This window comes from Symphalangus syndactylus, chromosome 15, assembly GCF_028878055.3.
Source record: "Symphalangus syndactylus isolate Jambi chromosome 15, NHGRI_mSymSyn1-v2.1_pri, whole genome shotgun sequence".
Lineage (NCBI taxonomy): Eukaryota > Metazoa > Chordata > Mammalia > Primates > Hylobatidae > Symphalangus > Symphalangus syndactylus.
Window position 1 is genome coordinate 6985873 of NC_072437.2, and position 25995 is coordinate 7011867.

Here is a 25995-nt window from a genome sequence, read left to right on the forward strand (position 1 = left end):
GGAGAAGCCCCCGTCTCTACTAAAAATACAAAATTAGCCAGGCATAGTGGCGCATGCCTGTAATCCCAGCTAGTTGGGAGGCTGAGGCAGGAGAATCGCTTGAACCCAGGAGAATCGCTTGAACTACACTGCGCAGGTTGCAGTGAGCCGAGATTGAGCCATTGCACTCCAGCCTGGGCAACAAGAGCAAAACTCTGTCTCAAAAAAAAAAAAAAAAAGCAACAAGACGGCTGAATTCCTGAAGGAAGGAGGGGCATCATGGGTGGTGACCCCACAGAGGCCCCCTGGCATGGCCCCTGAGGCCCCTCAGACTGAAGCGAGCCTCCTGCAAGGGAGCTGGGTCCCCCAGGGGAGGGTTAATTCTGAGTCCCTGAACTGCAGGGCGAGCTGACCCAGAGCTCCAGCACTGCAAAGCCTCCCAGAGAAAGGGTTGTCTGGAACAGCTGTGGCCAGCACGGTCACTCCTGGGGTGGGTGTGCACCTGGCTTTTGCATCATGGCTGACCGTGCTGGTGGCTTCGCAGAAAGGGAGTTTGTGTGAGGATGCTCGGGTGCCTGTTGGGTGCTGCGCACTGGGGTGGGGGGGCGGTGAATGGAGGCACCTGAGGGACACGGTCCCAGGTGGGAGCTGTCCCAGGTGGGAGCTGCTGTCTCCCAGTCAGGTCCCAGGTTGGGGCTTGGCCAGGCCTGGGCTGGAGTCGGAGACCGTTCTAGCTGCCTCGGTCTGGCTGCCCACCCTGCACAGATCCTGGGGCTCCGGCCTCTCTGTATCTCTCCTCTCCACTCTTCCTGGAGGGCACCGCTCTTATCTGACCTGCTCCCACAGTCTCCCTACATCTGGCCCAAAAATACACTTGGTGGCAGTCCTGCCATCACACTCAGGCTCGGGCCGGCACCCCTGGTCTGGGCTGCCTGCCACGCTGCTTTCCACGGCAGTGGTCAGGAAGGGAGGTTAGAACCCCATCTCCATGGCCAGAAGGCAGGAATTAGGGAAAAGGGGAGCCGTGAGGCTTCCAGGCCTGGGGTTGGAACAGAAGCTGGGCGGTGTGGGGCGATTTGGGCGCAGGACCCTGGGTGCTGGGAAGTGGGGAGCAGGACTGTGTCTCTTGCTCCAGAAAGCGCGAGAGAGGCGATATAGGAAATTCGGGCATCAGTTAGAGCCCGAGAGGGGTTCAGGGCGTCACTGACTTAGGCAGAGAGGAGCCCGGACGGAGTTCGAAGACCCTGGGGACGGACGCCCACCTGTCAGTCCTGGATTGTGGGGCACCCGTAGGCCGAGGGGCAGGAGGCTATGTCCCTGTCTCCTGTTTGGGTCTAAACGTCCCAAGGAGGTCAGACCGTGGAGTAGGGGCTGTGCGACCTTTCAAACGAGGGACGCTGCCTGTTACCAAAGGCCAGTGCTGAGGAGCTGGGCTGAAAGCTTGGGGAGTTCCCAGAACCAGCAGACTAGGAACGGGAGGAACCGTGTCGGGGGCTCCGCTCCGCTGAGCACTGAACCCCCCAGTCTTGCAAGGGCTGGAGAAGGGTGAAAGGCAGAGGCGGCAGTGCGCACTTAGGGACCGGTCCGTTCCACACGCTGCTGTCCAGGCTTCTGGGTGGCACTCACATGGAACATTCCGGAAACACCCATGGGAAGGTCCCAAGTTGGTTCCCAAAGGCCCTAACGGATGCGCAGGGGACGCTGAGCCTGTGATCCTCGCCTCACCCAGACGAGGCCGGGCTGCTTCTCACAGGAAAGTGCGTCTGGAGTCCGGCAATGGCCTCCGCCTGGGGCCTGTCCAGGACGCCCTGGGCCTAAATCACAGGCGGGGAGAGGGCTGTCGGAGGAGCCCCCGCTCCAGACCCCTGGGGGACCCAGGGCGAGGTCGCCCCAGCACCCTACGTCTGGGGTCTCCCCTTTGCCACGTCGCCAGAGCAAAATTCAAAATCCGCAGTTCTGGCAAATTTCCGGGGCCTCCCGGACACGAAAAGCAGCTGAAATCTCAGGACAATGTCATGGGATGCGGACCGAGAAGAAGCCGCTCAGAACCAGAGCTGCCCTGGATTCTCCCAGGCCTGGCTCGCCGGTGGGGGGACCCCGGTCCCTGGTTTGGGGGGGCAGGAATGGGCGGGCGCCCCTGGGGGCTTCTCATTTGTATGTTGGTCTCGGCCTTGAAATGCAGCAGAGAAAATAAAAAATAAAATACAAATAGGAGTCAGGTGTCAGAGTCGGGTCGGCCAGGCACTGAGGTTTGAAGGAATCGCAGAAGAAGCTCCTCTCACCCGGGTCCAGGCCGCGGGGGGTCTGCGGGAGGCGCCCCCGATTCTGCCCGCGGGACGCCGAGGCCTCCGAAGCCCCAGGAGCAGGCCCTGCCCCGCCCCCACCCTCCCCTCTCCCCCCCCCTCCCCTCTCCCCCCCCTCCCCCCTCCCCCGCCCCTCCCATCTCCCCCCTCCCCCGCCCCTCCTGTCTCCCCAAGTCCTCCCCGCCCCCAGCCCCGCCCCTCCCCCGCCTTGGGTGCTCCCCTGCCCCTCCCTCGGTCCTCCCCTGCCCCTCACCGGCTCCTGCCCCTCCTCTGTCCCCAAGTCCTCCCCACCCCCTCCCTGTCCCTCCCCCGCCCCCGCCCCTCCCCGCCCCCAGCCCCACCCCCAGCCCCGCCCCCCCACGCCCGCGGTCCCGCCGGAAGGACTTGAGCGCCCTGGAGCCGGGAGGCGAACTTGGGACCCGCTGGCCTCGCTCGGTGCGCGCCTCCCTCCCCGCATGGAGCCCGCCGAGGGCTCGCGGGTCCCTAGGTGGGTGGCGCGGGGTGCGGGCCTCCCCGGCGGCTGCGGTCCCCGCGCGGGCCCCCGACCCCCCAGAGGAAACTTCGGGGACGCCGGCCTCCTTCTCTCGGTGTTGCAGGATCGACCCGTACGGATTCGAGCGGCCTGAGGACTTCGACGACGCCGCCTACGAGAAGTTTTTCTCCAGCTACCTGGTCACGCTCACCCGCAGGGCGATCAAGTGGTCCCGGCTGCTGCAGGGCGGGGGCATCCCCAGGAGCCGGACAGGTGGGTCCCGGGGGCGCAGGTGGGTCGGACTGGGACGGGCCGGGCAAAGTCCGGGCTCCGGGAGCGGAGGGAGGGGGAGGAACCTTTCCGGGCAGGTCGGGACCAGGCTGCGGGCTCCGAGCTAGGGCAGCCGCAGGGACCGGTTTTCCCGCTTTGAGATGGGCGGGCTGGTCGGACGCGAAGGAGACCTGTCCCTCCCAGCAGGGAGCCAGATCGGGATGGATCAAAACTCGATACATGCCGGGCGCAGTAGCTCACGCCTGTAATCCCAGCAGTTTGGGAGGCCGAGGTAGGCGGATCAGCTGAGGTCAGTAGTTTGAGACCAGCCTGACCAACATGGTGAAACCCCGTCTCTACTAAAAATACAAAATTAGCCGGGCGTGGTGGCACATTCCTGTAATCCCAGCTACTCTGGAGGCTGAGGCAGGAGAATCACTTGAACCTGGTAGGCGGAGGTTGCCGTGAGCCGAGATTGCGCCATTGCACTCCAGCCTGGGCGACAGAGTGAGACTCCGTCCTTGTGACGGGACCCACAGGGTCCTGCTCGACCTGCCGCTCGTCCGCGACCCCAGGCCTCCTCCTGCTGCGGTGAGCACCGGCCTGGCCGCCCGCCCGCCTCGGGGTTGGCTGCAGGGCCCCCTCCTCCGGGGCTCCCCAGGCTTCCCTATGCGGAGGGCACCCCCTCATTTCTGCCTTTCCCAGCACAGCCCCTGCGGGAGTCAAAAACCCTTCCTCCCTGCAACAGATTTTTCATTCACTGCTCAGTCCTCAGAACCTGGGGCAGTGCCGGGCGACTTCCCTGTGTGTTCAGTGAATGAGTGAAGTGTCTGCCTGGGGTGAGGGCTTGGTGGGAGTGTGCCCTGGCGCTAGCAACTCAGAGAAGTGGGGTCAAAGGGGAGTCCTGGGGGCTTCCTGAGAAGGGGGATGTGAATGGCAGCTGAGCTTCGAGGGACCGAGCAGTAGGGACCTGGTGGGGAAGGACAGAGATGAAGCCAGGGGCCCTGCACCTGGGCGGAGGGTCGGAGGTGTGTAGTGACCACGGCCAGGCACAGAGAAGCAACTGTTAAAGGCTTTCCAGGCAGGAGGTGACAAGATCAACTTTTGCTTTTATTTATTTATTTGAGACAGGATATCCCTCTGAGTGCAGTGGCACAGTCACCACTCACTGTAGCCTTGACCTCCTGGGCTCCAGCCATCCTCGCCTCTCAGCCTCCCGCATAGCTGGGACCACTGGCGCGGCCACTACTGACTAATTTTTAAATTTTTTATAGAGATGGAAGCTAATATCCTATATGCTTCCCACGAATGCATCATGTCCCATCCCTGTGGCCTCTGCATGTTCACATGTTTCCAGTGGAACGTGTGTCTTTATTTTTCCTTTTGATTTATTCTTTTTGATTTATTTATTTTTAAGACAGAGTCTCACTCTGTCGCCCAGGCTGGAGTGCAGTGGTGTGATCTCGGCTCACTGCAACCTCCACCTCCTGGGTTCAAGTGATTCTCCTGCCTCAGCCTCCTGAGTAGCTGGGATTACAGGTGCGCACCACTACACCTGGCTAATTTATTTTTATTTATTTTTTATTTTTTATTTTTTTTTAATTTTGAGACAGAGTTTCTCACTCTGTCGCCCAGGCTAGAGTGCAGTGGCATGATTTCAGCTTATTGCAACCTCTGCCTCCTGGGTTCAAGCGATTTTCCTGCTTCAGCCTCCCAAGTAGCTGGGATTACAGGCACCTACCACCACGCCAGGCTAATTTTTCTATTTTTAGTAGAGACCGATTTCACCATATTGGCCAGGCTGGTCTCAAACTCCTGACCTCAAGGGATCTGCCCACCTCGGCCTCCCAAAATGCTGGGATTACAGGCATGAGCCACTGCGCCTGATTTATTCTTAAAAATTAACTCTTTTAATTTTAAAAAGTAACATAAAAGTATATAAGACATGTGAACTTAAAAAGCATAATTTATGTACATGGTAAACACTTCAATCATGCTGAGGGCTACAAAGTGCCACAGGGAGTTTCTCTCCCACCCATGGCCCCCATCTCCTATAGAGATGACCACAGGGGACTGTCCTTCCGTCCCCCCAGGAGCAGAAGTCCACGCTTGGTTCTGCAGTTTGCTTTAAGAGCAGGGGAAGTCCGTGGGAAGTCCTGTGGGTGTGACCTGGAGGTTGGTTACAGCAGAGAATCTGAAAGATGTATGGTTGTGCATAAACTTTTTGTTTTTACAGAAAACACAACTGCACAATCATTCTCCTGTCTTTGCCTTTGTCGTTTGGGTCTGTCCTGTCACTCTCCTTTTCTTTGACTAGGGGCTGCTAACTTGGGTTCCGTATTTTCCTTTTTAGGAAACCCCTCAGCGCATTGCCCCCACCTTCCAATACGGACTTGGGAGGGGGTTCTGGGAAGAGCAGGGAAAAGGAAAAAAGCAATCCAGATGCAAAATCCTCCAGATTTTTATTCTTTTCCCCAATCCTTCGCAATTATTTTACACCTAATTCAACAGTTTTGTTTTCACTTTTTTTTTTTTTTTTTTTTTTTTGAGACAAAGTCTAGCTCTGTCAGCCTGGCTGGAGGGTAGCGGCGCAATCTCGGCTCACTGCAATCTCTGCCTCCCAGGTTCAAGCAATTCTCCTGCCTCAGCCTCCTGAGTAACTGGGATTACAGGCACCCGCCACCATGCCCGGCTAATTTTTGTGTTTTTAGTAGAGATGGGTTTTGCCTTGTTGGCCAGGCTGGTCTCGAACTCCTGAGCTCCAGTGATCCGCCCACCTCAGCCTCCCAAAGTGCTGGGATGACAGGCATGAGCCACCACACTGGGCTGATTTATGTAATGTTAATTGGACTGTGTAATTATGGTAGCAAGCATCACCGGCATAAATGGGTCTGTGAGCAAATATATCTCTTTGATCCCATATGAGCCTCAGCCTGAGGGGTGGGAGCCACAGGGCTGTGGGCCTGTTCTGCAGGGAGTAGGGATGCTGGTGACTCCGGTGGGAGGCACATGGAGTCAGTGATCGCGTATGTCTCTACTGGCCTGGGGCCTGGGTTCCAGTGTGACCATCAGGGTGCCCATGAGCACTGGCAGAGCCCCAAGAGTGGAGGGTCAGGCATAAAACTGGAGTGGACGAGTTATTCCAAAAACAGGAATACAACTTCTTCCTGCCAGGTATTCTAGGCTGACAGCGATAGAGTTCTTTCTTCTGTTTTTGGAGGATTTTCTTCTGCGCTCCCCATGTTAAAGTCTCCAGAAACGCAATCATCTACCAATCTCAGCATTCCACATGTCTTAAAGGACAGTTATTACGTATTCTGCCTGATCACACTCTTGGTGGGCACAATAAATATTGTATTTTCCTTTTTCCGTAGCAAATGTCCACCAGGAGCCCTTAGGAAGACAGCTTCCCCTTCCTCCCTGGAAAGACTAAATTCAACAAACTTAGTCCTGTTGAATTCCTATTTCATTCTCCATCTCGAGAAGAGACGTCTGCAGGGAAGCAGCTTCAGGGCCGTTGGCTTCTTGGAGACCTCCTTCCTGGTGGCTTAGAATATTAACACCACCTAAGTTAAATCGAGAAAACATATTTTCTTTTTTTTTTTTTTTTTTTTTTTTTTTTTTTTTTTTTTTTGAGACAGAGTCTCGCTCTGTCGCCCGGGCTGGAGTGCAGTGGCGCAATCTCGGCTCACTGCAAGCTCCGCCTCCCGGGTTCACGCCATTCTCCTGCCTCAGCCTCCGAGTAGCTGGGACTACAGGCGCCCGCCACCGCGCCCGGCTAATTTTTTGTATTTTTTAGTAGAGACGGGGTTTCACCGTGGTCTCGATCTCCTGACCTCGTGATCCGCCCCCCTCGGCCTCCCAAAGTGCTGGGATTACAAGCGTGAGCCACCGCGTGAGAAAACATATTTTCAAAGATACACTGAAAAACTGGGGATTTGCCTAACTTTGTCAGGGTAGACAGATGGACGTCAGTTCTCTGGATGTAGCTTCTTTTTAAAAATTTCCCAACTGTTTTGACTTGATATTTTATACTTCTCCAAACGTTAGTGATGCTCTGTGGGTTAGCCCTGCCCTTGGGAAAGTGTCAGTCTGTGAGGACAAGTAAACCATTTTCTTTCTTCTAGAAAGAAACAGTGTAAATCCAGATAACAAACTTATCAAAAAGTCGCAGAATTCTTTGTTCTGTGAAGCTTCCGGGTGTTGCTCCAACTGCCAGAGCTGCTAGGGGGCCTCGGGTGCAGGCTTGGTGCCTTGTGTTCACTTCACGATGAGGAAACCGAGGCACGCTCAGGGTCTAGAGCCTGCAAGTCATAGCGGAGCAGAGTGTCTGACTTCAGAGCTGGTGCGTTTAGCCATTTTGACCTTTCCCTTAAAAACAACTTTGATATTATTGTTATTATCGAGACAGAGTCTTGCTCTGTCACCCAGGCAGGAGGACAGTGGGACGATCATAGCTCACTGCAGCCTAGAGGAGCAATCCTCCCACCTCAGCCTCCAGAGTAGCTGGGACTACAGGTGTGCACCACCATGCCCAGCTAATTTTTAAGAGTTTTTTGTAGAGATGGGGTCTCCTGGGATTACAGGCATGAGCCACTGCACCTGGCCTGTCAAATAATTTTAACAATTTACAGTGAAATTCACTCTTAACAGTATATGGTTCTGTGAATTTGGACAAACACGCGGCTAGGCAATCATCACCACAGTCAAGATTCTGTCGCCTTCAACAATCCTGTCCTTTGAAGTCAGCCCACTGCCCACATCACTGAGCTCTTCCCCATTCCTGTAGTTCAGCCATTTCTGTGGTGTCATTAGTGGAATCATACAGATTGTAGCCTTTGAGTCTGGTTTCTTTCACCTAATGGGTTGGAGATCCATCCAGGACCTCGTATGTGTCAATAGTTCCTTCCTTTTTATTGCTGAGGTACTTCATTTATGGATGTACTACAATTTTTAAAAATCCATTCATCAGCAGAAGACATTTGGAATGTGTAAAGCCAACATTATAAACATTTGCCTACAGGCTTTTGTGTGAACTTAGTCTTCATTTATCTTGACTAAACACTTTGCATGGGATTGCTGGGTCATATGATAAGTGTATGTTTAACTAACTAGTAAGAAATTACAAACCATCTTTCCAATGTGGCTGTAAATTTTGCATTCCCACCACAAATGTATGAGTGTTCTCATTGCTCCACATTCTCGCCAGCGCTTCATATTGTTGGTGTTTTTTTATTTTAGTCATTCTTTTGTAGATGGACTATTCTGTCTGCATTAAATTTCCTTTGCACCTTTATCAAAAAGCAATTGGTTCTGTTTGTGTGGGTCTCTTTCTGGATTCCTTATTATATCCCATTATTCCATTTGTCTAACTTTTTTCCAGTACCACATTGTCTGTCTTACTGTAGTTTTATAGTAAAGCATAAAATCAGATAATACGTCTCCTCCAACTTCATTTTCAAAATTGTTTTGGTTCTTTTCACTTTGCATATAAAGTTTAGAATCAGCTTGTCATTGTCTACAAAGTATTTTTTCCTGGAACAGTGATAAGGAGGTGTATATAGGAATTTGTAGATCAACTTTGGAAGAACTGACGTCTTAAGAGTCAGCCTTGCAATCCGTAAACATGTTGTATCTATTAGTTTATTTCAGTCTTATTTGATTTCTTTTGCAGCATTCAGCATTTGGATCCTGCAAATACTTCATTAGATTTTTACCTAAGTATTTCTCCTTTTATTTCTTGTTGCTATTGTAAATGATGCCAATTTTATTTTTTTATTTTTATGTATTTATTTGTTGAGATGGAGTCTCTCTGTGTCTCCCAGGCTGGAGTGCAGTGGTGCAATCTCAGCTCACTGCAACCTCCACCTCCCAGGTTCAAGCGATTCTCCTGCCTCAGCCTCCCAAGTAGCTGGGATTACAGGCACCTGCCACCACGCCCGGCTAATTTTTGTATTTTTTTAGTAGAGACGGGGTTTTGCCATGTTGGTCAGGCTGATCTTGAACTCCTGACCTCAGGTGATCCACCCACCTCAGCCTCCCAAAGTGCTGGGATTACAGGCATGAACCACCACGCCAGGCCCCAGTTTTAAATATGTGATTTCCAGTCATTCATTATTAGTTTGTAGAAGTACCACTGGTTTTTGCATGGCCTCTCCTGTCTGCTTCTGTCCCTCTCAGTTAGAACAGTCCCTGCCTGTGCTGGGACTCACCGTCTCCTACTGTTGTTTAGCACAGAATGACTAAGAACTCATTCAGAGCATTCCTGGTCAAGCTGCCCTCGGAGGGTCATGAGACCTACAGCAAACCTCAGTATGAATCGTACTAACTTGGAGGAAAAGTCAGGCTGAATTATTGGTGTCTTTGGTAGAATTTTAAAAATAAAGCAAAACTTGTTTTTCATGTTCCCGTAATCAGTGTGAATAAACCATAAACCAAGTGTGCTGAGATGTTGTTACCTGAGATGTGATCCTCAAATATGTTTCTACACCAGCAAAGAGGGTTTCTTAAGAGGCATTCTTTTTTTTTTTTTTTTTGAGACAGAGTGTCACTCTGTTGCCAGGCTGAAGTGCAGTGGCGTGATCTTGGCTCACTGCAACCTCTACCTGCCAGGTTCAGACTGTTCTGCTGCCTCAGCCTCCCGAGTAGCTGGGACTACAGATACAAGCCATCACACCCAGCTAATTTTTGTATTTTGAGTAGAGATGGGGTTTCACCATGGTGGCCAGGCTGGTCTCGATCTCTTGACCTCGTGATCCACCCGCCTTGGCCTCCCAAAGTGCTGGGACTACAGATGCAAGCCACCGTGCCTGGCTAATTTTTGTATTTTTAGTAGAGACGGGGTTTCACCATGTTGACCAGGATGGTCTCGATCTCTTGACCTCGTGATCCACCCACCTCGGCCTCCCAAAGTGCTGGATTCCAGGCGTGAGCCACTGCGCCCGGCCTTAAGAGGGATTCTTTGGCTTTCAGTGGATGACATTAGTGTCTGTTTTCTTTCTCTGGGTCTTCTCTCGTTGTCCTTGTATCATTTGTCACGTATTTAGTGAGCAATTACTGCCTCCCAGGTTCCCTTCCGGGAGTGGGAGGCCCAGTGGACAGACAAGGGCCTGTCCTCCCACAGCCTGATTTTCTCAGTGATCACATAGCACAGGGTCATCTGCTCGTTACTGCCTCCCAGTTTCCCTTCCGGGAGTGGGAGGCCCAGTGGACAGACAAGGGCCTGTCCTCCCACAGCCTGATTTTCTCAGTAATCACATAGCACAGGGTCATCTGCTCGTGTCCAGATGATCATACATTATGGGTCACCTTGGAATTTGAGCTCATAAAGTTTTACCCTATAGTGCTTTTCTTGACTGTAGCCTATAGAGTTATGAGTTTTTATCTGCTAAATACAGCTGGTGCCTCAGTTTTTTTTTTTTATGGCAGCTTATAGAATTTTACAAATTGCATATGCCTTTTCTTTTGTAAAGTATGGTTTCTTTTAAAATATTGGTTTCTTTTCAAATATGTGCAGGGCCAGGCAGAGTGGCTCACGCCTGTAATCCCAGCACTTTGGGAGGCCAAGGTGGGCGGATCATGAGGTCAAGAGTTCAAGACCATCCTGGCCAACATGGTGAAATCCTGTCTCTACTAAGAATACAAAAATTAGCCAGGCATGGTGGCAGCTGCCTGTAATCCCAGCTACTCAGGAGGCTGAGGCAGGAGAATTGCTTGAACCTGGGAGGCGGAGGTTGCAGTGAGCTGAGATTGTGCCATTGCCCTCCAGCCTGGGCGACAGAACAAGACTCCGTCTCGAAAAAAATAAAATAAAATAAAATAAAATAAAATATGTATAGTGTAGTATCAAAGGAAAACAGCAAAACTTTAGATATTTGCTTTGAAAATTAACTGTTTTGTAGGTTAAGAGCACAGTGTCGCAGCTTTAGACTTAACACAATTACTTCAGATGTTAGCCATACGTATCTTTTCCATCTACCTAAGAAATTAGTATTGACTAATGAGGATAGCTCATGGCTTTTGGCTTCTGTCCCTATATGTTTCTGTGGCCATTAAAATTACTAATTACTTTTTCACATTTTTATTGTCAATTAAAATATCCCTACAAAATGGAGTAGCTTTCACTATATAGAGATTAACTGCACAAGTTGGACAGTGACGTCTGCCACTAAAACTGTGTTCTCCCAGCTGTGGCGTCCCACCTGAGGTGCTCACAGCTGAACCCAGCTGGCCTCCTTGTTCTCAGCTGGGCCTCTCACTGCTTTGCCCCTTTGCTGCTCCTCTGCACAGCTCCCAGGAAGCTTTGCAGAGCAGCCATCTGACCGCGGCTCTGTTTCCTGACCACCTGCATTGAATGGTGAAGTGGGCGTGGGGGTGGTTCTGTAGCCAGTCTGATTTGTGCTCTGTTGAGAGGGAGAGGAGAGCAGAATTTTTAAAGGCGTATATGTACCAGTTTTGGTGGAGATGGACGAAGTTCTGGGTCTCTTTAATATTTGATTTAAGAAGAGAACTGGTGAGAGTGGAAAGTGTGGCAGGAACGCGTGGGCCCCGCAGGCCCCTGGTCCAGCTCACACGCTGTCCTCTCGGCCATCAGTGAAGCGCTATGTCCGGAAAGGGGTCCCGCTGGAGCACCGTGCCCGCGTCTGGATGGCGCTGAGTGGGGCCCAGGCTCAGATGGACCAGAATCCCGGCTACTACCACCGGCTTCTCCAGGGAGAGAGAAACCCCAGGCTGGAGGACGCCATCAGGACAGGTGAGACGGTGGGGGTCGGGCTCTGGTGCAGGGCTCGGGGGCCGGAAGGAACCGGTTTCCACCCAGTGTCTAGTCTCAGCGTCCAGGAGTGAGCGGTGCACCTGCTGGTTTTAACTTGAAATTACGTCTTCCTCCATGAAAGAATCAAAACTGAAGGCTTTGAAAAGGGAGAACAATGATCGTAATTCACTCAGCAAATATTCACGTGCTTCACTGGCTAATAAGGAAATGGTCACAAAGGAGCAGATACGCTCCATGAAGACTCGCAGGACAGTGAGAGGCAGCCTCTGTTGCCGGCGCACTTCACACCGGGCACTGATGGCGTGGCCTTCAGACGCAGCTGCACTCATGAGGCCGCACACCAGGGCTTCCTTTTTTGTGTCTAGTTATCATAATTGCTGGACTCCCTGCTCCTCTGATTTTTCTCAGTAATCACATAGCCATAGGGTCCCTGGCTCTCAGAAGTTCAGAGTGCTAACAAAATTAACCTAAGGCCAGGCTTGGTGGCTCACACCTGTAATCCCAGCACTTTGAGAGGCTGAGGAGGGCGGATCACCTGAGGTCAGGAGTCCGAGACCAGCCTGCCCAACATGGTGAAACCCCGCCTCTACTAAAAATACAAAATTAGCTGGGCGTGGTGGCGCATGCCTATAATCCCAGCTACTTGGGAGGCTGAGGCAGGAGAATCGCTTGAACCTGGGAGGTGGAGGTTGCGGTGAGTTGGGATTGCACCATTACACTCCAGCCTGGGCAACAAGAGTGAAACTCCATCTCAAAAAAAAAAAAAAAAAAAAAAAAATTGGTTAACCTAAATTGAAGAGATTTTTAGAAAGTACATCTGCCCTTCTGATTTTAACAGTTTTTGAGAAATACACATTTAAACACAATATACTTAATTTTAAAAAACCCAGTGGCTTTAAAGTGCTGAGAGGTTAGAAAGACTTGGGACGGGGAGGACATGGTGCATCCTGCTGCCCTTCCTGGGGGTCTCCTGGCCACAGGACTGAGCCAGTGGGGAGGGGGCTCCCCAGGCTGGGGGCTGGGGCTGCCAGGGGAGAGGCTGCATCCTGACCACAGAGTGATTGCCGCCAAAGGTCTCCAAACAGATACACAGCCTGGCGGCCAGAAACGCTGATTCAGGTTGGGAAGAGGGGAGAGCTTGGGTGCAGTGGGGGTGGGGGTGCATATTAAAACAGAGCACTGCTGTCTGAAAAATGAATTTAAAGGCTCTGTTGTGTGGTTTTTTTGGATGAATTTTTTTTTTTGAGACAGGTGTCAGTCTGTTACCCAGACTGGAGTGTAGTGGTGCAGTCACAGTGACAGCTCACTGCAGCCATGACCTACCAGGCTCAAGCAATCCTCCTGCCTCAGCCTCCTGCGTAGCTGGAAGTGGTCGGAACCACAGGTGTGCGCCACCACCCCGGCTCATTTTTAAATTTTTATTTTTTTTGCAGAGATGGGGTTTTGGTCTTGAACTCCTGGGCTCTGAGGATTCTCCCTCCTTCACCTCCGAAAGTGCTGGGGTTACAGGAGTGAGCCACCCACCTGGCCGAATTTTTTTTTAAATTATGGTAAAATATGCCTAATATAAAATTTACCGTTTCATTTTCCCAAGCTGAAGCTCTTGGGAGCTTCCCCATTGTTAAGCACTGAACCCCGTGTCCTCGCCCAGCCCCTGGCAGTCCCGCTGTGTGCTTGTCTCCGTGCTTTGGCAACTCCAGGGTTACATAGGAGGAGTCCAGTGGGCTGCGTCCTGAGCAGCTGGGGCCCTTTCTCTCGCCTCAGTCCTCAGGGATCCTCTGTGCTGCATCTCATGTGACAATTTCCTCCTTCTTTAAGGGTGAATAATATTCCACGCATGGGCAGACCACATTTTGTTCATTTATCCATCTGTCAGTGGACCCCTGGGCTCTCCTGCCGCACGGCTGTTATGGGTGGCACGGCCGTGAGCCTGGGTATGTGGATTCTGCTGGGTCCCTGCTTTCAGCTGTGGGCTCCTACCCAGAGTGTGGTGCTGGGTCCCTGCTTTCAGCTGTGAGTTCCTACCCAGAGTGTGGGTTCTGCTGGGTCCCTGCTTTCAGCTGTGGGTTCCTACCCGGAGTGTGGTGCTGGGTCCCTGCTTTCAGCTGTGGGTTCCTACCCAGAGTGTGGTGCTGGGTCCCTGATTTCAGCTGTGGGTTCCTACCCGGAGTGTGGTGCTGGGTCCCTGATTTCAGCTGTGGGTTCCTACCCGGAGTGTGGATTCTGCTGGGTCCCTGCTTTCAGCTGTGGGTTCCTACCCAGAGTGTGGGTTCTGCTGGGTCCCTGCTTTCAGCTGTGGGTTCCTACCCGGAGTGTGGTGCTGGGTCCCTGCTTTCAGCTGTGGGTTCCTACCCGGAGTGTGGGGCTGGGTCCCTGCTTTCAGCTGTGGGTTCTGCTGGGTCCCTGCTTTCAGCTGTGGGCTCCTACCTAGAGTGTGGGGCTGCTGGATCCATGGCAGTTCTGTGCTTAGTAATTGGAGCCACCTGGTCAGTTATCTTTCAGGAGCCACACAGTGGATGGTCCAGTCCCACAGAGCCAATGCCAGGCCACGCAGTGCAGACAGAAAGCTCCCATGCTTTTCCGTCTCCACAGTGGAAATGGGGCCATCTCCTTTCCCACAGGATGTTATCAAAACATATCAAGAAACTTAGCGCTGTGGCTCACGCCTGTAATCCCAGCACTTCGGGAGGCTGAGGCAGGCGGATTAGTTGAGCTCAGGAGTTCAAGACCAGCGTGGCCACCATGGCAAAACTCTGTCTTTACAAAACAATATGTAAATTAGCCCAGGCATGGTGGTGTGTGCCTGTAGTCTCAGCTACTCAGGAAGCTGAGGTGGGAGGATCGCTTGAGCCCTGGAGGTCGAGGATGCAGTGAGCCATGATTGCACCTCTGCACTCCAGCCTGGGTGACAGAGTGAGACCCTGTGTCAAATATATATATATATATATATATATTTCCATATATATATATATGGAAAAACTCAATAAAAATATTACATAGAAATGAACACAGCTGTTCACTCTAGTCTGAAATAGCAAAAATACTAACTTCCCCTTGACTGATTCCATTTTTTGGAATGTTTAGAATTCCAGAAAAAAAAAGGCTCTTTGGTAAGAAAACACACAATGAGAAATAATGTGCTCTGAGGCATTGAACTGATGTTCGCCCAAATCTAGTGTTTTGTAAGCGAAGATAAGGCCTGGGGCCAGAGGTCGGAAACAGACTCACAGTATTTTACAGCCGTTATGGAGAGACCACAGGCGGTTGGTTTCCTCCAGAGCTGGGTGTACACCCATCTCAGCGTCACAGCTGGCGGGGACTGCTGTGAGTCCATCTTGGAACCTGTGCAGAAAGCGGCTGTCTGCTGGTGACCACATGGGGTGCCTGGCGAACACCTCTAATGGAGGTAGGGCCAGTGGGAACAGAAACCAGTGGAGTTGTCAAGCCGGCGTTATCCTTCCTGCTCGGCTTGCATCCAGAGTTAATGTGGAGGTCAGCTTCGGTGAGGCCTGACACTGGGTCAGCATGAGGCTTGGTTAGTCTCAGGGACCCATGTGGCATCCGGGTCCCCCAGCACGTCCTGCCAAGAGATGCCTGGGTGGGACAGTGGGAGGGGTTGGTGCCAAGGAAGGAAGAGGCCAGCAGGGATGCCTCCTGCACACACAAGCTGACAATGCGAGGTTTATTCAGCTCTCAGCCCTCAGCCATGTCCTTTATCTCTGAGGAGTCGCAGTTTATTCTCTCTCCTTCTGTTTTGGATCTTTGAAATTAGGAAAACACCCCAAAGTTTTGTGTGCATTTCTCTCCACCTGTCACCCTGGGTCCTCGAGGCAGAGTTGCCTCCGCTACGCGCGAGGTCCGAGGTGCAGGAGGCCTGTGCTGGGGGCCGGGAGGAGATGGGCATCAAGGAGGGAGTGCCGTGGCCCGGCCACCAGCTCTGGGGTTGCTCTGCCGTCCCTGACTGTGCGGGAAGGACGGTTGGGGCCCCTCTCCACCCCGAGTTCAGGATCACCCCTCCTTCCTGGCCCAGTGAGCCTGTCGCTCTGGCTGTGTTGAGTCTGCTGTGCGGCCAGGGTGAGAACCAGTCCATAAGTCTCAGATGGAACCCAGGTGGCCACCCTCAGGGCAGCTGGAGGGGTGGGAGGCTTGCGGAGCAGAAACCCGTGGGTGATTCCTTCTGAATTTCCCGCAGACCTGAACCGGACCTTCCCCGACAACGTGAAGTTCCGGAAGACCACGGACCCCTGCTTACAGAAGACGCTGTACAATGTGCTGCTGGCATATGGGCACCATAACCAGGGAGTGGGTTACTGCCAGGTGAGCCTCGGGACCCTTTAACGCCATGAGGTGGCTGTGAGGACAGGTCCGTCCACAGCTGCAGGCTCGGCAGTGACGGCCTCACGTCTCTGTCAACCCTGTTCATGAATTCCACGTCCTGATGCCCCACTGAGGCTCGGACGCCATTTCCCAGCAGGGAGGACAGGGAACAGCAGCTGACGACCTCGTTCCGGCCTCAGGTGGCGGGAGGAGAATCAGCACAGGACACTGAGGGCGAGTGCCGTGGGGCGCATGTGTGCTGTGTTGTGGGGTGCGTGTGCTGTGGGGTGTGTGTTGTGGGGTGCATGTATTGTGGGGTGCGTGTGCTGTGGGGTGCGTGTTGTGGGGTGCATGTGCTGTGGGGTGCGTGTGCCCTGGGGCGTGTGTGCTGTGGGATATGTGTGCTGTGGGGTATGTGTGTTGTGGGGTATGTGTGCTGGAAGGTGGGTGCGCTATGGGGCGTGTATGTATGGGATACGTGTGCTGTGGGATGTGTGCGCTGTGGGGTGCATGTGCTGTGGGGTGTGTGTGCTGGAAGGCGTGTGTACTATGGGGCGTGTGTGTATGGGATATGTGTGATGTGGGGTGTGTGTGCTGTGCCATGGGGCGTGTATGCTGTGGGGTATGTGTGCTGTGGGATATGTGTGCTATGGGGTGTGTATGCTGGAAGGCGTGTGTACTATGGGGCGTGTGTGTATGGGATACGTGTGCTGTGGGGTGTGTGCGCTGTGGGGTGCGTGTGCTATGGGGTACATGTGCTGTGAGGTGTGTGTCATCCTCTGAGGCCATTCCCAGAGTGTCTGCTGTCTACACTGTCATCCCCTGGCTGGCTCCGTGGTGTGAACCAGCAGCTGCAGTCGGGAGAGTCTGCGCCTCCCGGAGGCCACCTAGCTGGGCGCATATTAAGGGCATTGCTGTTGGTAACTGGTGGAACGAACAGGCCGGAATGCAGGGCAGCCAGGAGCCGTGCAGTCTCCCAGCCTGTGTGTGTCCTGCCTGGGCCTTTCGCCGGAGGTGCTGTTCCAGTCTCTCTGAGCTTGCCGAGGGCAGGGCAGGCATCTGAGCAGGGCTGGCTGCCACGAGGGTTTCCAGGTGCGCGCACAGCCTGTGACTGCCTGTGAGTCCCCGTGGCTGGGAGCCTGGAGCCCATGGCTGCCACCGGGATTGGAGAGTGCTTTCCTGGCGTTTCAGGCCACGTGCTTCATAGGCTCCTAGGGGTTGTGGCTGGCTTAAACGTTTCTAGGAGGACGGGGAAGGACATCGTCGCGATGGGTGGTTTGAACCTAGCAGTCCCAGTGATGCCCCCAGAGACTTCCCGTAGGAGCCGGGAGCCAGGCGTGCACCAACCAGAAAGTGCAGTTTGAGTGAACGTTTGCGGGAGGGTGGAGCCCCTGCCTGGACAGCCCTGGGCCTGGCACCTGGCTGAGTGAATGCTCCTGAGGAGAAAGGGCAGGTGTGTGCATGAGCAACGCCCTGTGAAAGGCCAGCAGCAGAGCCATGGGACCGCGCCGTCCTCACCAGCTGTTCCACGTGCCGTGCGTGTGCGGCTCTGTCGCTGGCAGGCAGTGCCGTGTCGGCTGAAGCTGGGAGAGTCCCTCCTTTGCAGACAGAATTCCTGCCATTCCTCACTTTTATGACATCCAGGAGCAAGAACCTGGCCTTCTGGAGTTGAAGTAGAATGGGCAAGAAACCCTCTACATCATTCTATTTACTGCTCCTTCGCGTTTTAAAAACAGCTTTATTAAAATGCAAACACCAGCCTGGGCAAGGTGGCAAGACCCCATCTCTACAAAATATTTTTAAAAATTAGTGGGGTGTGGTGGCACACGCCTGTGGTCCCAGCTGCTCGAGGGGCTGAGGTGAGAGGGTCGTTTGGGTCTGGGAGGTCAAGCCTGCAGTGAGCCATGATGGCACCACTACACTCCAGCCTGGGCAACAGAGCAAGACCCTGTCTCAAAAAAACCGAGAAAGAAAAAAACACACACCACCCACCTTTGGGAGGTCAAGGCAGGAGGATTGTTTGCTTGAGGCCAAGAGTTCAAGACCAGCCTGGGCGATACAGCAAGACCCCATCTCTATTCTTAAAAAACAAAGCACAAACACAATGTTACATACTAACAGAATGCCAGAGCACAGCTGGCTTTTGGAACCTACAGGCACATACATACATGTGTGTGCAGAGATGTGCACCTGTTAGCTGGCTGTGGGCCCCTAAGGAAATGCCACAGCCTGGTAAACAGTGGAAACAAATTCTCTCTCAGCTCTGGAAGCTGTGTATTAGAGGTCGCGGCATCTGCGGGGCGGGTTCTTTCTGAGGCTGTGACGGATGGACTGTCCCAGGCCTTGCTCTGGCTCTTCTGGTTCCTGGCAGACCTGGGTGCCCCTTGGCGGGTGGCAATACTACTCCAGTCTCTGCCTCCATCTCCACGTGCGTTCTCCTGTGCGTGCCTGTGTTCTAAAGCTCCGCCTGAGACAAGGACACCAGGCTTGGATAGGGCCCACCAACTCCTCCATGACCCCATCCGTAATGACATCTGCAGCAGTCTTTTTCCCAAACAAGGTCCCAATCTGAGGTACTAGGGGTTAGGACTTCAACAGATGGATTTTGGGGCGGAGGACACAGTTCAATGCGTGGCATACGTGTAGAGTTACACGGCGCACACGGTCTCGCTCTGTCACCCAGGCTGGAGTGCAGTGGTGTGATCTTGGCTCACTGCAGTCTCAACTTCCTGTGCTCAAGTGATTCTCCCACCTTGGCCTCCTGAGTAGCTGGGACCACAGGTGTGCCACCACGCTCGAGTAATTTTTGTATGTTTTGTAGAGATCGGGGTCTCGCCACATTGCCCAGGCTGGTCTCGAACTCCTGAGCTCAGGCGATCCTCCTGCCTCCACCTCTCACAGTGCTGGGATCCCCCACTGTGCCCGGCCATGTTCTGCTTTTTCTCCACGATGATCACCCACCTGCATTTCCATGTGTCCACACTGTCCACATGGTCGCCCTCTCCCAGGTCCAGTAGCACCGTCCACTCAAAGGGGTCCGTTCTCAGCCACAGAGATCCTCCCGGGTCCGTTCTCAGCCACAGAGGTCCTCCCGGGTCCGTTCTCAGCCACAGAGGTCCTCCCGGGTCCGCTCTCAGCCACAAAAATCCTCCTGGGTCTGCTTTTGGCCGCAGAGGTCTTCCCGGGTCTGCCTTTGGCCGCAGAGGTCTTCCCAGCATTTCCGTCATCAGCTCGAAGCAGTCGGTTCTTCCCAGAGCTTCCATCGTCATCTTCTGGAACGTGATCTCTGCACTGGTTACTTTTGCTTTTTGAGTCAAACTCTTAGGGTCTGTTCTTAAGGGGAGGTCCAGGTCAAGGGACGTGTAGGGCTGCGTGCCTGTCCGCCAGTGCTTTGGCTCCGGGTGAACAGTGCCACATCCCTGTGAGACTGAAGCCGCCGTGTTGCTGCCAGCATCGTTCTCTGCAGCTGCCCCTCCACACTTCCGATCACATGAATTGATCTTGTGAGTTGGCAGAAGCTGGATTCTTTTCCCTTATTACTAGAGAAATACTTACTTTAGAAATTACAAATGAGTGACAAAGGAGATAATTTCAGTCATGTAAAACGCAGTCCCCTGGAAATGGCGCTGACTCACGGCTGCAAAGACCCCAGGGTCTGGGGCTGCCCTTGATGGAGAGGGTCACATACGTGATGTTTGAGGCAGCACCCGCCCTTTGGCAGACGTGCACATGGATTTCCCTAAAGGGTCTCCACCACGAAATTCTCCCAACACCCGCATGTCAGAACATGTTCCTTATGGTTTTTATAAAATGTGGTCATCGGTATAGTTTTCTCTCTGTTAGAGAGTTTCATGCTGTTGATATATAGTAATTTCTTTAGAAAGCAATGGTAAGTTATGTTATCACAAGGCTACCATTAGTGGAAGTGTCTTTGATTTTAGTATTCAGGATTTCTTTAAACTGTTTCCTTTTGCTTTTACTTTTCTTCACGTAAGTTTGACTAAACACGTTACTAGACGGTAGGTATTTAGTGACTCTAGAGTTCTACTAAAGGATCATTCTGGAATTATGCAGGTTTTAGGGAGAAGCAAGAGAAATGGAAACTGGGTAGTTCGTGGCCAAATGATTGCAGAATCGAATGGGGGCTTAAAACTCAATGTGAATTTCTGTTTCTCATTTTTCTAATTTCAGGGAATGAATTTTGTAGCAGGATATCTGATTCTTATAACAAATAGTGAAGAAGAATCTTTTTGGCTGTTAGACGCTCTTGTTGGAAGAATAGTGCCAGGTATGTTGAAAATCCCTGTGGTATGCCTGAACTGTCCTGTTTCTGGTGCTGCCAAAATGATTCCGCTGAGAAATCAAAATTGAATTAAAACATGGTTGAATTGTTTGGGAGATGAGGTTAAAAGGTTAAAAATCTTTTTTTTTGAGACGGAGTCTCGCTCTGATGCCCAGGCTGGAGTGCAGTGGTGTGATCTCGGCTGACTGGAAACTCTGTCTCCAGAGTTCAAGTGATCTCCTGCCTCAGCCTCCCAAGCAGCTGGGATTACAGGTGTGTGCTACCATGCCCGGCTTATTTTGTATTTTTAGTAGAGATGGAATTTCACCATGTTGGTCAGGCTGGTCCCAAACTCCTGACCTCAGGTAATCCACCCGCCTCAGCTCCCAAAGTGCTGGGATTACAGGCATGAGCCACCATGCCTGGCCAAAAATCTTTTTGCAGTAAAAAAATTGCTTTGACATTGAGTTGAAAAGGAGAAACCCATGTGAGTGGCCAGGTTCCAGCCACTGTAGCAGCTGCTTGCTCCTGGGCCGGCAGAGGCCTTTTGCCATCTCTTGGCCCTTGCGGGCAGCTGGGGCTGTGTGGTTGGCTCACCCCTTCCTCAGTTGGTAACTTCTGTGTCCATTGAGGGCCATGGTGTAGTTTGTATTGATCACAGAATCTCTGAGAGGCTATCTTGGTTTTATGCATGTATTTGTTACTGAGTTTGTGAATACTAGTAAGAGCATAATAATTGCGCTATATATATCCATAGTTACTTTTTAAGTAATTACTTACTTTTTAAGGTGAAACCCATTCTTTTCAAACCTTTCCACTTTTCTATGTATTAATGTTTAATTATTTAATAATTAAAATGTATTTATTAGTGAATAAGTTATCCACGGGTTATGGTGAAGGCCAGTGCAGACGATGAGCTGCCGGCTCTGGTCACTTGGGAAGAGAAGTTGAGGAGCAGTCGGGCGGGCAGGGCCTGGGGCTGAGACCACTCTGCCCTTCCCCAGCCTGACTGTGGTGCTGGGTCAAGGGGGCTGCGTGCTCATCCTGCAGGGCAGCGGAGACGTGAGGGGCAGCCGGGCCAGCCCTCAGTGTTTGGAGCCTGGGGGGGTGTGGCTCCAGCTCCTGCCTGGTGAGCACACGGCATGTGCCAGTTTCCTGCTGAGGTGCGCTCGTCCTCATGACAGCCACACCACACGGACATAGTCACCCACCCCATTTCTGGGGTGAGGACACCGAAGGCTGGGAGAATTTGCGTGCTGGCCTGGCCACCGCTGTACGTGGCAGAGCCTGGTTCAGATCCCGGCTGTGTGACTCACAGACCATTGTGTGTGTCCTCATGGACAGGGCAAAGCTCAAGTGCATCGTTAAGGGCAGGGAGGAATCGGTGCCACCTCAACCCAAGGGCGCAGAAATGGGGATGCCAGAGACCAGCCTGATGGAGCCGCCCCAGAGGAAGGGAGCCCCACGGAGCTCCCAGGAGTGGGAAGAGCTGTTGACCCGGCTGGAGGCCAGGGACCCAGTGCAGCAGCAGCAGCAGGCAGGGCCTCGCAGGGTGGAAAGGATGCCGGCTGTCTCAGCTCAGTTTGGTGAACACCTGCACCAGGTGGAATGGTGAAATTAGAGGCAGATGGAGTTAGGAGACATCCAAATGTGGGACTGGCAGGACGTGGAAACGGGCTCACGGCCTGCTTCAGTTATGTCCGAGTGCAAATCACAGTGAATCTTCACAGCTGTGGGCCATGCAGTTCTTTGCAGCCCACATTGTTGAAAACCTGTCATGTTCTGGGTGCCGTTCAGGGGTGTGGGCAACATCGGTGAGCACACACGAGTTCCTGTCTTTGCGGAGGGCAGACCTCAAGCAGCAGCAGGTGAGAGCTCAGGTCAGAGGGCTCAGCACCAACCTAGAGCAGGAGCAGGCCCCGCCGTGCTGGTGTGATGGACAGACGCGTTTTCAGTCCCTAAGACGTCATTTCCGATATTCATTATGAGATTAAGTTGAAAGAAACTGCAGTACAAATAGGTCTGGATTCAAAAAGAAAAGAAAGTATAAAAACTAAACTTTTAGGATCATGGGAGGAAAAGGGGTTATTCCGGTCCTGGCAGAGCTCTCCCAGTGGCAGAGAAAAGAGGCAAATATATGTCTTTCTCTAAGTTATAGTTACCCAAACTAGGTCATTTCAGTGCCACTGTTATCCTGCTCTTAATTGCTGCTTTTAAGTTATACAAGAAATACACAGATATATTCTCATTTCAGAAGTTCAAAAACTACAGTACTTTTTATAGAATAAAAAGTGACAGCCAGGAGCCGTGGCTCACGCCTGTAATCCTAGCACTTTGCGAGACCAAGGCAGGCAGTTAGGAGTTCAAGACCAGCCTGGCCAACATGGCAAAACCCCATCTCCACTAAAAATACAAAAATTAGCCAGGTGTGGTAGCGGGCGCCTGTCATCCCAGCTACTCAGGAGGCTGAGGCACAAGAATCAGCTTGAACCCGGGAGGCTGAGGTTGCAGTGAGCTAGATCACACCACTACACTCCAGCGTGGGAGACGGAGCGAGACTCCATCTCAAAAAAAAAAAAAAAACAGGGCCGGGCAGAGTAGCTGACATATAATCCCAGCATCTGGGAGGCCACAAGGTGAGAGGATCACTTGAGCCTAGAAGTTTGAGACCAGCCTGGGCAACAAAGTGAGACCCCTCCCATCTCTAAAAATAAAAATTTATTTATTTATTTATTTATTTTATTATTTTTTTTTTTTGAGACAGAGTCTTGCTGTTGCCCAGGCTGGAGTGCAGTGGCGCAATCTCGGCTCACTGCAGGCTCCGCCCCCCGGGGTTCACGCCATTCTCCTGCCTCAGCCTCCCGAGTAGCTGGGACTACAGGCGCCCGCCACCTCGCCCGGCTAATATTTTGTATTTTTAGTAGAGACAGGGTTTCACTGTGTTAGCCAGGATGGTCTCGATCTCCTGACCTCGTGATCCGCCCGCCTCGGCCTCTCAAAGTGCTGGGATTACAGGTGTGAGCCACCGCGCCCGGCCAAAATAAAAATTTAAATAAAAGTGACGACCCGCCTTCACTGGCACATTCCCATTTATCTCCTACTCAGAGGTAGCTGTTATCATCAGTCTGATGTATGTATTTCCAGAGTTTTTATAGACCAATATAAACATACACATGAAAGACTGTAAATTAGTGACAGAGAAACAGAGAAACAAAAGAAAAGATAAACTGAGACAAAAATCTGGTTCTTTGGGAAAACTGATAAATAGACAAACCTCTGGCAAGACTGATAAGAAAAAAATGTAGCCAGGTGCGGTGGCTCACGCCTGTAATCCCAACACTTTGGGAGGCTGAGGCAGGAGGATCACTTGACATCAGGAGTTCGAGACCAGCCCGACCAACATGGTGAAACCCCATCCCTACTAAAAATACAAAAATTAGCCTGGCGTGGTGGCGGGTGCCTGTAGGCCCAGCTACTTGGGAGGCTGAAGCAGGAGAATTGCCTGAACCCGGGAGACAGAGGTTGCAGAAAGCCGAGATCACACCACTGCACTTAGGCCTGGGCAGCAGGGCAAGCAAGACCCTGTCTCAAGTATATACGAACATACATACATACACACATACATAAAAGCACAGACACTGAAGAGAAATCTTTGTTGAGGTATAATCCACATATCCCACAGTTCCCCCATTTCAAGCCTATGGTGCAGTGGTGAATGGTGCGTTCATGGGTTTAGAGCAGGTTGTAGTGAGCCAAGATCATGCCATTGCACTCCAGCCTGAGCGACAGAGTGAGACTCTTATCTCAGAAAAAAAAAAAAATGGATAAGATATAGTGGAAATGAAAAGGTGCTGTAGTTTGAAGATTTGTAGAGATTTTTAAGAATCAAAAGAAGAAAATGAAGAGACAGAAATGGATAATTCTGAGAAAAAAAAAAGCCTAACGAAGTTGACTTGAGAGAGAAAATAGAACATCTGATGGGTGTGTGCGTGGGCACACTGGGTTACAGGTAACTCCTGCTTTTTAATGTTTTTATTTTATTGTTTTATTTATTTATTTTTTTCAAGACGGAGTCTCGCTCTGTCGCCCGGTCTGGAGTGCAGTGGCACAATCTCAGCTCACTGCAAGCTCTGCCTCCCGGGTTCATGCCATTCTCCTGTCTCAGCCTCCCGAGTAAGCTGGGACTACAGGCGCCTGCCACCACGCCTGGCTAATTTTTGTATTTGTAGTAAGAGACGGGGTTTCACCATGTTGGCCAGGCTGGTCTCAAACTCCTGACCTCAGGTGATCCGCCCACCTTGGCCTCCCAAAGTGCTGGGATTACAGGTGTGAGCCACTGCACCTGGCCATTTTATTGTATTTTTTAGAGACAGGGTCTCAGTCTGTCACCCAGGCTGGAGTGCAGTGGTGTGATCATGGCTCACTGCAGCCTCGAACTCGTTAGCTCAAGTGATCCTTCCACCTCAGTCTTCTGAGTAGCTGGGACCACAGGTGGGCACCACCATGCCTAGTTGATTTTTTTTTTTATTTGTAGAGACAGAGTCTTGCTATGTTGCCCAGGCTGGCCTTGAACACCTGGCCTCAAGTAGTCCTCCCAACTTGGCCTCCCAAAGCGCTGTGATTAATTCCTGTTTTTTAAAAATAAACCTTGTGGCTCATACCTGTAATCCTAGCACGTTGGGTGGTGCATGCCTGTGGTCCCAGCTACCCGGGAGGCTGAGGTGGGAGGATCACTTGAGCTAAAGAGGTCGAGGCTGCAGTGAGCTGTGGTAGTGCCACTGCACTCCAGCCTGGGTGACAGAGCAAGACCCTGTCTAAATAACTGATTAATTAATCAATCTTGCAGAAAATAAAAAAAAGAAACTGCTCATCACTTCATGTTATGAAGCTAGTATAGTCTTCACACCATACAGGCTAATCTCACTGATGAATAGAAGTATGTAATTGTTAATTATTAATATTAGCAACTTGAATCTATAGATGATTATGAATAGATGTTTATGAAGTATTTTTTTAGTTTGGAGATAGTTTTTTCCAGAAATCCAAGGATGGCTTAATCATATGGAATAATCAAGGGCAAAGCCAAGCCGAGAAGGCTTGAAAGAAGAACACTGGGGATATATTATAATGCTCTAATAATTAAAATGGTGTGGTATTAGGTTATGAATGGATAAACAGACCAATGAAACAGAATTGCGAAGCCAGATAGAAATCAACCAGTCTGTGGATCTATTAATTTATGGGGATGTCTTTTGTGAGATGCATCAATTAATGAGAAAAAGACTGTTTAAAACATAATTCAGTGACAGTTGACTGTATGGAAGAAAACAAAATTAAACCCTTATTTCATTTCCAGATGGATTTAAGACTCATGTAAAAAAGTAAAACTTTGAAACTCAGAGAAAAAAATACAGAACAGTCGTGTCATGTGGGAGTAGAGGAGAAGTTCTTGAACATAATTCAAAAAGCATAAAAGGCATCGATAATTTTAATTACATGAAAATTTAAAAACTAATTTTGGTAAGAGACATCATAAGCAAAGTAAAAAGATAAGCTGCTGGTTTGAGAAAGTATCTTTGATCCATATAATTAACAAAGG

General features: G+C 51.5%; 1 protein-coding gene across 2 annotated transcripts in view; it reads left to right on the top strand.

Annotated features, from left to right (window-relative positions):
- The first annotated feature begins 2642 nt into the window (after window positions 1–2642).
- Window positions 2643–25995, top strand: part of GRTP1 (growth hormone regulated TBC protein 1) — a 38430-nt gene continuing 15077 nt past the window's right edge. Inside the window, exons 1-5 of one of the 2 annotated variants that reach the window (XM_063618591.1) lie at window positions 2643–2769; window positions 2879–3027; window positions 11618–11776; window positions 15990–16114; window positions 20306–20402. In XM_063618591.1, coding sequence (XP_063474661.1) covers window positions 2738–2769; window positions 2879–3027; window positions 11618–11776; window positions 15990–16114; window positions 20306–20402 — 562 coding nt within the window. In that variant the 5' untranslated portion in view covers window positions 2643–2737. The remainder of the gene's footprint in view (window positions 2770–2878; window positions 3028–11617; window positions 11777–15989; window positions 16115–20305; window positions 20403–25995) is intronic. The other variant, XM_055245110.2, reaches the window with a different exon arrangement.